This window comes from Prorops nasuta, unplaced genomic scaffold (assembly GCF_024137725.1).
Source record: "Prorops nasuta isolate Cenicafe-Biocafe unplaced genomic scaffold, Cenicafe_Pnas_1.2 PNAS00023, whole genome shotgun sequence".
Taxonomy (NCBI): Eukaryota; Metazoa; Arthropoda; class Insecta; order Hymenoptera; family Bethylidae; genus Prorops; species Prorops nasuta.
This window is the reverse complement of record NW_027116820.1, coordinates 1,983,653-1,996,958: the sequence shown is the minus strand read 5'-3', so window position 1 is coordinate 1,996,958 and position 13,306 is coordinate 1,983,653. Positions and strand designations below refer to the sequence as shown.

The 13,306-nt window shown below is 32.9% G+C and overlaps 1 protein-coding gene and 1 pseudogene across 1 annotated transcript; one reads left to right on the top strand and one right to left on the bottom strand.

Moving 5' to 3' along the window:
- Positions 1 to 2,173: 2,173 nt before the first annotated feature.
- On the bottom strand, positions 2,174 to 3,743 carry LOC136781536 (putative nuclease HARBI1). The gene is made up of 5 exons (XM_066740423.1): positions 3,720 to 3,743; positions 3,429 to 3,655; positions 3,248 to 3,329; positions 2,933 to 3,176; positions 2,174 to 2,550 (listed from the first exon to the last, which is right to left on the bottom strand). Exons 1-5 carry the CDS (start codon positions 3,741 to 3,743, stop codon positions 2,174 to 2,176), a joined length of 954 nt encoding a protein of 317 aa, XP_066596520.1.
- Positions 3,744 to 10,405: 6,662 nt separating this feature from the next.
- LOC136781535 (putative nuclease HARBI1) lies at positions 10,406 to 12,553 on the top strand (annotated as a pseudogene).
- Positions 12,554 to 13,306: the final 753 nt, after the last annotated feature.

Sequence of the window (13,306 nt, the reverse complement as noted above, 5' to 3'; positions counted from 1 at the left end):
GGCGCGTTCGTTCTCTACTGAAACTTTTTCAAAATAACATCATGAAATTCGGAATATGGAGAACTGCTCTATCCGTTGATGAGATGATGGCCAAATCCTATGCAAAAACTGTTTTGAAACAATTTATTCGAGGAAAACCGATAAGATTTGGTTTGAAATTTTGGGGCTTGTGTACTTCGGACGGCTATCTACTGAATTTGGATCTTTATTGCGGCAAGAATTCTCAAATTGGAGATAAGTTATCTAAATGTGCTTTAGGTTCACCAGTAGTATTATATTTATTACAACCATTTTTTCAAATAATAAGTTATAACAAAATTTCTCAATTTCATCTGTACTTTGACAACTTCTTCACGAACATGGATTTGGTATTACATTTGAAGAAATTGCGTTTGAAATGCACTGGTACTATCAGAGATAATCGAGTCAAAGAAAAAAATGTGCTTGATAAGAAAGCTCCAAGAGGGACATATGTGGTGAAGCACGACGTAAACAGTGGCATAAATTTCATTACTATCATGGATTCGAAGCCCGTCTCAATAGCTTCAACTGCAGCAGGTGTCAATCCTCTATCTATTTCAAAAAGATACAGCGCAGAGGCTAAATCTAAAATTGAAATACCTTTTCCGCAAGCTTTTCACCTATATAACAAATTCATGGGAAGTGTTGACCTGCATGACGGACATTGCAATGACATACTCCCAAGTATACGATCAAAAAAATGGACATGGGTAGTTTTTATGAGACTTATACAGGCGTCTATTACTAATTCTCTTGTAATTTTCAATGCTGCTAACGATGGAAAGAAAAAAGTTGGAATAAAAGAGTTCACTATTTCGATTGCCAAATACTACTTACAAAAAAGTAGTCGCAAAAGTAAAGCACATGGACGATCTAATAGTGACAAATTGAGGATTTGTTCGAATGGAAACTGTCCAATAAGAACAAGAATTTTCTGCAAAACATGTAATTTAAATATTTGCAATAAATGTTGGCTAAAAAAGCACACCTAAAAGTATGAATAAGTGAGAGGCAAGGGGACTCACGGAAAACAAGCACCCCGAGACGTGAGAGGCAAGGGGACTCACGGGAAAAAAGCACTCCAAAGGAGACAGAATTTTACCACGTCCACGCCGTAGTCTTTGGGTAACGCTAAGAGTAAAAAAATCTTCCTAAAATTTGCACAGAAATCGTTTTTTACCAATAGGTTTTTAGAACATAGCGGCCGAAACGAATTTTTATTTTTTCAACTTTATCAATTTTTTTCTCGAAATCTATGGACTTTAGAAAAAAATTCATAAGAACAAAAATGTCTTAGAAGCACTCGAGAAACATCCTAAAATTTTTTCAGAATTTTTGGAGACATTTTTGAAAATTCCATTTCACAAGTTTCCCGGAAAATCAAAAATTATGTCAAAAAATTCTGAAAAAATTTGAGAATGTTCCTCGAGCGATTCTAAGGCATTTTTGTTTTTATGAATTTTTTTCTAAAGACCATAGATTTCGAGAAAAAAGTTGATGAAGATTGAAAAAAAAAATTCGTTTTTTCCGCCATTTTGTAAAGAAGCGATGGTTCAAGGTCAACAAAAAAATTCCCTGTTAAACTTCAACTCCCATGATCACCTTTGATCACGGTCGCAAGGTGATATCTTCACCGTAACACTTCGAAAAAAAATCCTAAAATTTTTTTTTTTCGAAAATTTAGGTGTTTTTTATGTTTCAATCGAGCATATCTCTTTTCCTGTGAGTTTTATCATGATTCTGGCAACGGATTCTGAAAGAGCATGCAATTTTACATCAGAATATGTGGTTCAAGAATTTTTTCAACGCCAATTACATAAGACAAAATCACTTTGAAAACGTGCATGAAATTTTGACATTTTGGACGTTAATGGGTTAATTTATGTTTAGATTAAACTATAAATCAAAGCTTTAACTGATATAATTTTTTGATATTAATATTCTGTCCATATGGGTCTGATATTTTGTGATGTTATTAAATATAAATTCTAATGGCTGATATAATAGTTGAATAATATTAATTACAAAATTTGGATTATATTATAAACAAATTAATATAGGATGTAAAGAAAAAGAATGTGATTTTGTCTCAAATAAATGTATTACACTTATAATAGTTTTTATATTAAACTGATTTAATGAAAAAAAATAGTTACCCAAAATGACGTATTATGAAATCTAAACGAAAATCCAAACCATTGAGGCTTCTACGTATATCTCTATCTAAATAAGGAGCATAGCCTACATCCATGTTACTATCAAATAGGTTAACTGGGTAATTTAATGAAATATGTAAATTCCATAGCACAGCTGTTGCAAAAATTATAGCTATAGAATTATTAATTTTGTTAAGAAGTCCTCTTTTCAATGCAGAGAATTTTCTTTTCCATCTTCCAAATGTTCTTTCGATTGTAATTCTAGTCTTCTTATGACTGCTATTGTAAGCACGTTCGTATTCATTGATAGGATTCAGAACTGGTGTGAGCAGATATGGCTGGCAAGCATATCCATTGTCTCCCAATAAAACACCTAATGAATTTTAAAAAATTAATTGATTAGCATATTCTTTTTTTTTTATTCTAATAAATAAGTGATGTCAGTTACAGAATCTTCAATGAAATATATATAACTGTTATTATATTTTTATCTTTTACTCGATTCTGCTCAAAAAGATACTTTAAACTGCTGCGTTCAAAGGCAGTATTATCATGGGTACTTCCTGGATGTCGCACATCTACATGTAAAAATTCGCCTGCAGGGCCAACAGCGGCCTTACAGTTATTTACTTATTAATTTAGTGGGAATCACTAGTGAATAAATTTATGTTGAAATTTTATAATTATTGAAGCACAAATATAAGAAATAATATAAATATTTACAATGATATTTAAGGCAAATGTTCCTTTTCTACTGCGGAATACCTCTCCAATATCTTTTGAAGGATATTGAACTTTTATCAAAGTTCCATCAATGCAAGCAGCTACATTAGGGAACCGAGCAATTTGATAAAAACTTTTTATATTATTTTGTTGACTGTTAATATTATTAGGGAAATGTATAAACTTATGCAAACTTTCAGCAAACGCTACCGACACTCTTCTTACACTTATACAAGCAGTAGCTTGAGAAAATCCTTTTAAATCACCTATTACTGTCTGAAAATTGAATTACACATATATTTAGATTATAATTAAAAGTTTTAAGTAATCAGACAAATAATGATTACCCTGATATATATTATTAGATTTGTTTGTGCTTTTTTATAAATTTCTGTTTTTATGAAAAATGTATTTTTAAAATATATAAAGCTTTTAATAAATTCAGTAAGATAACATAGCAAACAACACAAACATTTTTAATAAATATTTGAAATGAAATAAATTTAATTTTGCATGCATATTACTTACTTGGTAATTGCCAGTGGCATTTCTTTATGCAACTGCTTTTCTACCAATGGCAATATTGAATGTATCATAGTATCCTTTGAAAATTTAAATCTGCTTAAAAATGCACCTTCGCTGTAAAACTCGAATGGGTTTGCCTGATCTCTTATATATCTTTTTGTCATTTTTATTGTAGGCATTATTTCTGCATTCCTTTCCATAAAATCAAGGAAATCTTCCAAATCGTCCAGCTAAGACAAATTTATAAAATAATTAATTATTTCATAATTAAAATATTCATTTGATAATATTTACCTCATCATCATAATCATCATCCATAATGTGACCTTTAATTTTAGAAACTAAAGCAGAAATAACACAATCAATTTTCTACTGTAATATTCTAATCATTTTAAATTAAACTACCCTTTACCTTACGCAGCGTCGAACAAATTTAAACGTGTTCGTTCACTCAAAAAAATACAGCTTTCCTTTTTTTTGGTTTTGTATGAACAGGCTAACGGAAGCTAATGCCTATTGAAGTATTGACTGGTATTGGCTCACTAAACAAAACAGCAGCTTCAGCAAATCCTAATTATTGGACCATAAACTTACGACATAACAGATGTCCCATTAGTAGTGCTGAAATTACGACTTCAGATTTGAGAGTGCCTCGTGTCTCACTCAGCTCTCAAGATACAAGATTCGACTATAAATTTGAGCCTCTGTCTTGCACATTATGCACGAAACGGCCATGTTCACGCAGGCAGCACATTATCCGCGTAAAAAACGCGCCTTTCTGGATGTCGCCGACTCGGAAATATGCGCACATATAATCTCGCTGCTTCGCTGGCATTTTCACCTGCCATGCCATATGTCACCATCATATCGGTGTATTCGTTATTTGTGAAGCTCATTTTGCACTCACTAAACTTGCACTTTTCTATCTCGCGCAGTCTTCAACCCGAAACACTATCAACGAATGAGCATTCAGTCTTATTAGGTTAAAAATGTAAACAAACCGATGAAAGCAGGCTAGGAGAACTATATACAAAATTAATTCGAGTTTTGTTTACATTTTTAACCTAATAAGACTGAATGCTCATTCGTTGTTAGTGTTTCGGGTTGAATACTGCGCGAGATAGAAAAGTGCAAGTTTAGTGAGTGCAAAATGAGCTTCACAAATAACGAATACACCGATATGATGGTGACATATGGCATGGCAGATGAAAATGCCAGCGAAGCAGCGAGATTATATGCGCCCAGATTTCCGAGTCGGCGACATCCAGAAAGGCGCGTTTTTACGCGGATAATGTGCTGCCTGCGTGAACATGGCCGTTTCATGCATAATGTGCAGGACAGAGTGCGTAAACGCGAGATAAGCGTAAATCAAGAAGAGGAAATTCTTGACCGCTTCTTGAATGGGCGAGGCAGTCTCCGTCGCGTTGCACACGAGTTTTGCGTATCCAAATTTTAAGTACGCGAAATATTGCGAAGAAATAGCTTGCGGCCCTTCCACTACCGGCGGGTCCAACAGCTGCGTCCTCGGGACTATGTGAACCGAATCTACTTCTGCGAAGGTATGTTTAGCATTAATTGATGATAGTTAACAGCCTTTCATTATTGAATTTTGTGTAAAATAAGACTTTTCCAAAACAGAATATCTTGCTCAGTGCTGAAGGGACCCGAAATTCTCGGATCGGATTTTATGGTCGGACAAAAGCACTTTTACGCCAACCGGCGTATTTAATTCGTGCAACTACATTGCGTGGGGTGAGGAAAATCCTCGTGCGATGCGTGTATGTGCTTTCCAGTACCGCTACACCACCAATGTTTTGGCCGGGCTAATCGTAAATCAAATTGTAAGTATCAGAACAATCTGTCATTTTTCATTTAATAAATATAATGCGTAATTTTGCCTTTTAATTCACAGATCGGTCCATTTCTCTTGCCACCGCGCTTAAATGGGTAAATTTACGCACATTTTTTACAACAAGAGCTTAACGTGCTTTTGGAAGATGTGCCGCTCAGCATGCGAGAAAATTTAATTTTTCAGCACGACGGAGCACTTGCACATTTTCGCAGAAATGTGCGTCAAACATTAGACTTGTTTTATTCGAGTAGGTGGATAGGTCGGGGGGGGGGGGGTGTCCAATATACTGGCCAGCGAAATCTCCTGATCTAAATCTTTTAGATTTCTTCCTATTGTGACATTAAAAGATTTAGTGGAGGATCGGCGTGATGATATCGAGAAAGAAGTACGTGAAGCAATTATGGCGGTCTTCAATAACATCTCGCCGGACATGGTGCACAGGGCTATGCGTAGTGTAACGCAAAGAGCTCAAATGTGTTTGGAGCAACGCGGCCAACAGTTCGAGCATTTGCGATAGTTTTAAATTATGATAGTGGATTAGGCCTCCTGGGGATATCACTTCAAAAAAAAGAAGCACTGAGCTATCTACCGCAAGGTAGTGGGGAAACGATAGCCCCGAAAAGACAGTGTTAAAATAAAAAGAAGCAAATTTGAAATTATAAATGTCTTAATTTCATTACCCCGATTCCCCCTTTTCCTCTGCCGATCAAGCGCGTAGAATTATCGAGCTCCCAAGGCTATTCATTCAACAATAGGCCTCGATTTAAAAAACAGAAAAACGTAAACACATTACACTAAACAAAGAGAAATTTCACTTTTGCAATTATGTTTTATCAAATTTCTAATTCTTATTTCTGATTTGTTCATTTTTTTATAGTGAAAATAAGTCCAGGCGCGATATAATTATGATTTTTTTAGCGACATTATTAATTAATTAAAACTGTTAATTATAATCTAAGATTGACGTAATTATATTCTGTTTGAACTCATTTTCATCGTAAAAATACATACAATTCAAGAATGTTAATTATTAACTTCTTACTTGAAAATTACTAAAGTTTAAATTTTAGCTTGCGACTATTGTCAAGAGTGTATGTTTTCATTGTTTTTATGACGCTCGCTCTCGAGACTCGGTCGCTCGGCTTTCGGTCACTACCACAGGCTCAAGTGGGTGTGTCCACTGCCCGTGTGTTTGCTTTAGTATTAACTTTTACTGAATCTTAGCGTTTATGGGCTAACAATGCGACCAATAGAATCCTCCGTCTAAGCAAATCCTATTAAAACTGAGGATCTTTAATAGCTAATAACTTTTTAATTAAGGGTGCTAGCCACAAAGTGTTTCGAACTTTTTTACTCGAAATTTTACCCTTTATCCGAATATCCCAGATTGGCCATAGTTAAGGGGAAACATTGAACGACTCAAATACTCAATCAAGTTTATTTTCCAAGCTATTAGGAATATGAACTTTTTTGTAGAGATTAAATTTACTCTTTTGACTGTACTGAAGCGCGCTACAAACTCGGTTTCTCAAAATTATAAAAAATTATTTTCATAAAAATTATAAATACTTCAAAATTTGTTGGTCATAATAATATTAAAAATTAGGCCTTGTAGCGCGCTAAAGAAAAGTTCTATGACTAATTTGAGACCAAGAATAAACAAATATACCTGATAATGTGGAAGATTTTTTTGAAAAACTAAATCAGCTATTGAAAGACAAGTTTTACACTGTTTTACCGACGGAGAAGATTCACAGTGCATTAGGCAAGGACAGTCCTATTAGCTCTCTCGCTTTAGAAGGGGTACCCACTCTCTCCCCACCATTCCCCGCTAAACAAACCAACTCTCCTACACACAGCAAGACGGCTGGCTAACGCGGCCTGTCGGTGTAAATCCGTAGCGGAATGGAAGAACAAATAATTATTTGTAGATTTCAGGGTTAGGTTTTCGCAAATCCGGCGTTGTACCGCCCTTCCATATTATTTCCGACAGCTACTATAAATTTTTCAAATCATTTTATTATCTACAAGTCTCAAAAAACTTGAATTAGTTGACTAAAGCGTGACTGGTAGCAGCCGACGCTGATCGCTAAGCTGTGTAGCGCATCAGCATCAGCTGCTACGAGTCACGCTTTCGTCAACTAATTCAAGTTTTTTGAGACTTGTAGATGACAAAATACTTTGAAAATTTTACTGTAGCCTCCCGAGATTATATGGAAGAGCGGTACAACGCCGGATGTGCGAAAACCTTACCCTGAAATCTACAAATAATTATTTGTTCTTCCATTCCGCTAGAGATTCACACCGACAGGCAGCGTTAGCCAGCTATCTTGCTGTGTGTAGGAGAGTTGGTTTGTTTAGCGGGGAATGGTGGGGAGAGAGTGGGTACCCCTTCTAAAGCGAGAGAGCTAATAGGCCTGTCCTTGTCTAACGCACTGTGAAACTTCTCCGTCGGTAAAACAGTGTAAAACTTGTCTTTCAATAGCTGATTTAGTTTTTCAAAAAAATCTTCCACATTTTTAGGTATAATTATTTCTTCTTGGTCTCAAATTAGTCATAGAACTTTTCTTTAGCGCGCTACAAGGCCTAATTTTCAATATTATTATGACCGACAAAATTACAAGTATTTATAGTTTTTATGAAAATTATTTTTTATAATTTTGAGAAACCGAGTTTGTAGCGCGCTTCAGTACAGTCAAAAGAGTAAATTTAATCTCTATAAAAAGTTCATATTCCTAATAGTTTGGAAGATAAACTTGAATATGTGTTAGAGTCGCTCAATGCATCCCCTTAACCGAACACCCTGTATATTATATTCACAGCCTGTCACCGTGAACGGCGTGAACGAAGAAAAATGCTAGTATACGGAAAAATAAATTGTAATAAAGAAATAAGGAGTAAGTGACAGCTCTATCTGTCAGCTGAGGTACTTACGGTATAAGTGAATAAATAAAATAAAAATGCTTTTCCTAAATTGATTTTTAATTTTTATAAAATGGTGAAATGTAGCCATTAATTAATTAGATTTGGTAATAAATACAAAAAATGCGATTTTTTATTACAAATGAGTTGAGGTAAAATAAACTCAATGTTTTTATATTAATCTGTTAACAAATGCATTTTTTTATTTATTATTGAGTCCAATAAGTTAATGATTATTAAAAAAAAAATTCCTTGTAATGAAAAAAAAAATGAAAAAATTTTAAACTTCACCAAGACTCGAACCCGAGCCCACCGCATGACAAACGACTACCTTACCGCCTGCGCTACAGGGCTCACATGATTTAGCAAGAGCAAAACAGCCTTTTTAAGACTGACTACAATTCTTTCATTAATTCGTCATAAATGATCAAGAATTAGCTGTAATAATAAATACATTTATCTACACAGCATTATTGTACTAAATTTATTGTTTTTAATTTGAAGCATACATTTTGCATGAAGATATGATAATTTAAGAGTAACCATTCAGTACTCTAAATACATTAAACTATTCGAATGCTCATCTATCATAAATTATACCATTACACGTGTAACATACAGGGTTTTTCTCTAACAGCGGAACATAGGATTGTGTTATTTAACTATAGCTATGAAGCACTTACTATACATTATTATAATTAATAAAAGCGTAGATAGTTACAATTTAATGGTTATTTTAGTTTAATTGCTTTTATTATTCATTAGAAATGTCATTTTACTCAATTAATCTTGGTTACTACGTTTAATATTTAAATTAAATGGAAAACAGTAATTTGACTATAGTAAAATTTACTATAGTCAAATAACACGAAATCTCATATGTTCCGCTGTTAGAGAAAAACCCTGTATATTATAATATTATTTAATTAATTTATGACAATGGAGCATATGAACAGCTTAATGTATTTAGAGTACTGAATGGTTACCCTTAAACTATCGTATCTGCATGCAAAATGTATGCTTCAAATTAAAAACAATAAATTTAGTGCAATAATGCTGTGTATATAAATGTATTTATTATTACAGTCAATTCTTGATCGTTTATGACGAGTTAATAAAAGAATTGTAGTCAGTCTTTAAAAAGCCTGTTTTGCTCTTGGTACATCAAGTGAGCCCTGTAGCGCAGGCGGTAAGGTTGCCGTTTGTCATGCGGTGGGCTCGGGTTCGAGTTTTGGTGAAGTTTAAAATTTTTTCATTTTTTTTTTCATTACAAGGAATTTTTTTTTTAATAACCATTGATTTATTGGACACAATAATAAATAAAAAAATGCATTTGTTAACAGATTAATATAAAAACATTGAGTTTATTTTACCTCTACTCATTTCTTATAATAAAACGCATTTTCTGTATTTATTACCAAATCCAATTAATTAATGGCTACATTTGACCATTTTATAAAAATTAAAAATCAATTTAGGAAAAGCATTTTTATTTTATTTATTCACTTATACCATAAGTACCTCAGCTGTCAGATAAATCAAAGCTGTCACTACTCCTTATATCTTTATTACACTTTATTTTTCCATATACTAACATTTGTCTTCGTTCACGCCGTTCACGGTGACAGGCTGTGAATATAATATATATAATTTTTGATATATTACGTTTTGCATTTAAGATGGCGAATGACGTATTTCCGCTGGCAGTATACTTTGTTGCAGTCTGCATTCCTTATATCAAAATTCACTTACTATAGAGCGTAGTGCTATTCAAAATGGCGGACTTGGCAACGCTGCCGCAGTGTCGCAACTTACGACAAAAAAATACTAGATCACCCTAAACTAATCCGGATCTAGTGAGGAGGCTTTCGCGAAAGTGAATCCGGATCCAGATTTAAGTAGAGTAATTAGGGCCTATTCAGGTGTGGAAATTTTAGCTGTCATTAGTGGTATTATTCTAATCAACAAAAGGTAAATATTAAGGGTGCGTTCACGGAAACGCTACTTTACGCTACACAGTGCTATTAACTGTTCAGGGAGGTGCTAAGTAGCGCTAATAAATGCTACCGTGACGTCATTTTTTGTAGTGGTGACGTCATAATTTCGCACTACGATTGCTATTGCTTTCGAGGTAGTGCGTTGATAGCAGATAGCAGCGATAGCGCTGAAATAGCTCTCCGAACGAAAGGTAGCGCTACTTTTAAAAATGGATTCCATGACTCCAAAAATACCTGCTATTGTAGCAGTAGTTGATGAAATTATGGATTCATCATCATCCTCAGAAGATGATGAAATCAATTTTAAATTGCTGCAGGGTTTATGCAGCAATTACAAGTAAAAATTATACGTTCCGCGAATAGAGAAGTATGTCGAAGAGGTGGTAACCAAGTTTACCAAGGACCAATTTAAATGCAATTTCAAGTATTTAATTAAATAATTCTTTTTAAAAACTATAGGAATTGTGAATAATTCCTTTTGAAGTAAGGTATAAATGGCTGTATTTTTGGCTCCTGTAAAAAAATACGATTACTATATAATTAATGGGGATAATCAATTAAATTTCATGCTCCCAGCTAAAGTACAAAAAAGTTCTTAGGATAGTTTTGGAACTCCATATTATATACTACAGTTGAAAAGAATTAATTTTTCATTTCTTTAGGAGTTCTAATAGATTTTTTAATTTTAATAACATATTCAGAAAGGATACCAGTAGCAAAATTAATCCTAATGACGTCAAAATGACCTATCTCGCTTTACCGGAGATCCTTATTATATTTATACTGCCATGAAATACGGAAATAATAAAAAAAGAATTTATATATTAATACTAACTGCATTTTCATTTCAATTTGCTATAGAATATATATAAGATCCATCTATCAATAAAAGTCGAAAAGAAAATACCTCAAGCTATTTATTTTATGATAACTTGTATACATAATTCATGACAATAAAAATTTTAAATCATGTTTCTTTGTTTATTATTGCAACATTTTATTAATTATATTTATGGGTTTAGAATGTATCCTGAAACTTTTAATCATATTCTAAGCATGATTGAATATGATTTAAAAAGAAAAATAGTTGGAGCTCCTATGATTTATCCCCGTACCCAATTCCTTCTTGCCCTATGGAGACTTGGTACTCCTGATTCCTTTAGGTAAGATAAGTTTAATGTATGTAATAACTTTCAGCTTCTCTTAATAACATTCTTTATTGTTATTAAGAAAAAGTTACATGGAAGATTATAATTATCTCGCTGATTTTAATGTAAAAACAATTTTAATGCATCATACAAAACATACACAATGTCGTAACACGTTCTAGCAATCAATTAGATAAATTGAAATATTTAGAGGTAAAATGGGTTTGTGCATGTAGTTAATTCCTTTTCTTTAGATCCATATGTGAAAGATTCCACGTTGGTAGAAGTACATCGCTGTACGTTACCCGACGTGTTGTTAACGCACTCGTAAAAATAGCACCTAATTTTATTAAGTGGCCATCAGGAAGTTATATTGAAGAAATAGCAGTTGGCTTCAAAAATATAAGTGGTTTTCCTAGGATAATTGGTGCCATAGATGGTACACACATCCATATACCTGCGCCGAAAGATAATCCTGCCTCGTATGTGAATCGAAAAGGATACCATTCAATACAGCTTCAAGTATGTAAATTAATATTTGAATCCTTTATAATGTAGGTGGAATCATATCTAATTGTGCTATTCCTCCTGGATTTAAATATATTTAAAATTATTTAAGTTTGAAGACGTATAAACCATCGTATAAATTTTGATTTTGTCCCATTTTTTTTAAAGGCTGTTTGTGACCAAAGATGCAGATTCACCCATATTTACACAGGGCAGGTAGGATCGGTGCATGATCAACGGGTTTTAAGGCAGTCGTAGATTCAACATTATTTAGGTGGTCTTGAAAAATTTCCCAATGACAGCCATATAGTTGGTGACTCAGCTTACAAGCTTCACGAAAACCTTCTCGTTCCCTACAGAGATAACGGCCATCTCACCCAACGACAAAAAAACTATAATTTTTGCCACTCGTCTGCAAGGATCTGTATCGAAAGGGCATTTGGTCTTTTAAAAGGAAGATTCCGTAGCCTCCTAAATTTATTAGTAATGAATCGTACAGACCTTATTCCTATGCACATACTTGCATGCTGTGTACTCCATAACATCTGTATCATGCAAAACGATGAATTACATATAAATGATGTAAATGCTGCGGATACTCATGAAAATTATTCATTACAAAGCAATAATTGCGATGTACTCCAAACAGCTGTAACAAGAAGAGATTTAATTTGTGCACGTTTGCAAATGAGAGATATTTAAGAAGTAATTATTATATGCAGTTAAAAGTTAATACATCAACTGTGTTCTACTGCAACATTTTTATTAATTTGTGATGTGTTGTAAAATATTCTATTACATATATATATATATATATATATATATATATATATATTAATCTTTAACGTAATATTTAAATAAAAATCTGCACTTTACATTTAATCAAACAAAATTAATCTCTATTATAAACTTTTATAAAATGAATAGAAAACAATTAATACGAAATAAACTTTAAAATTATTTAGGTGATTGCAGCAAAGGATCCTCGTCAAATATATATTCATTGTTTTTACTCTGCAAATATAAATCTGTTAATATATTTTTTCGCATTATCTGATATTGTTGATAATTATTACCAATTACATTTTAAAATTTCTTCTAATTTCTCTAGTAGTTTTTCTCGCAATGTCATTTTTTCTTGATGACGCTGTTGCTTATTCTCCTCGGCTTTTTTCATCTCTTCTAATAAATCTAACTCAAAAGATTTACGTTTACCTATATAAAATTGCATATGTAAGTATAAGTATATGTATATTGAATTCAAAACAAAATTATAGCAAACGTACTAAATCGTCATGAGTAAATCGAAATGCTCTTTCATATGACAATAATTTGTTGCAAAATTTTGATATAAAAATTTTCATAGTGTACTATTATATCATTCAATTTGTAGAATGTCAAGAAAATTTTTCATTATTCCTGTTGTTCTTTAAAGAAAATAATATTTTAACTTAC

What these genes read in the sequence shown, in the direction of transcription:
- LOC136781536 (XM_066740423.1), bottom strand. Translation starts at nt 3,743, where the DNA reads ATGGATGATGATTATGATGATGAG. An exon ending in ATGATGATTATGATGATGAG is followed by an intron (nt 3,656 to 3,719) that starts GTAAATATTATC and finishes AATTTGTCTTAG; the next exon opens with CTGGACGATTTGGAAGATTT. An exon ending in TATTGGAGAGGTATTCCGCA is followed by an intron (nt 2,551 to 2,932) that starts GTAGAAAAGGAA and finishes AAAATTCATTAG; the next exon opens with GTGTTTTATTGGGAGACAAT.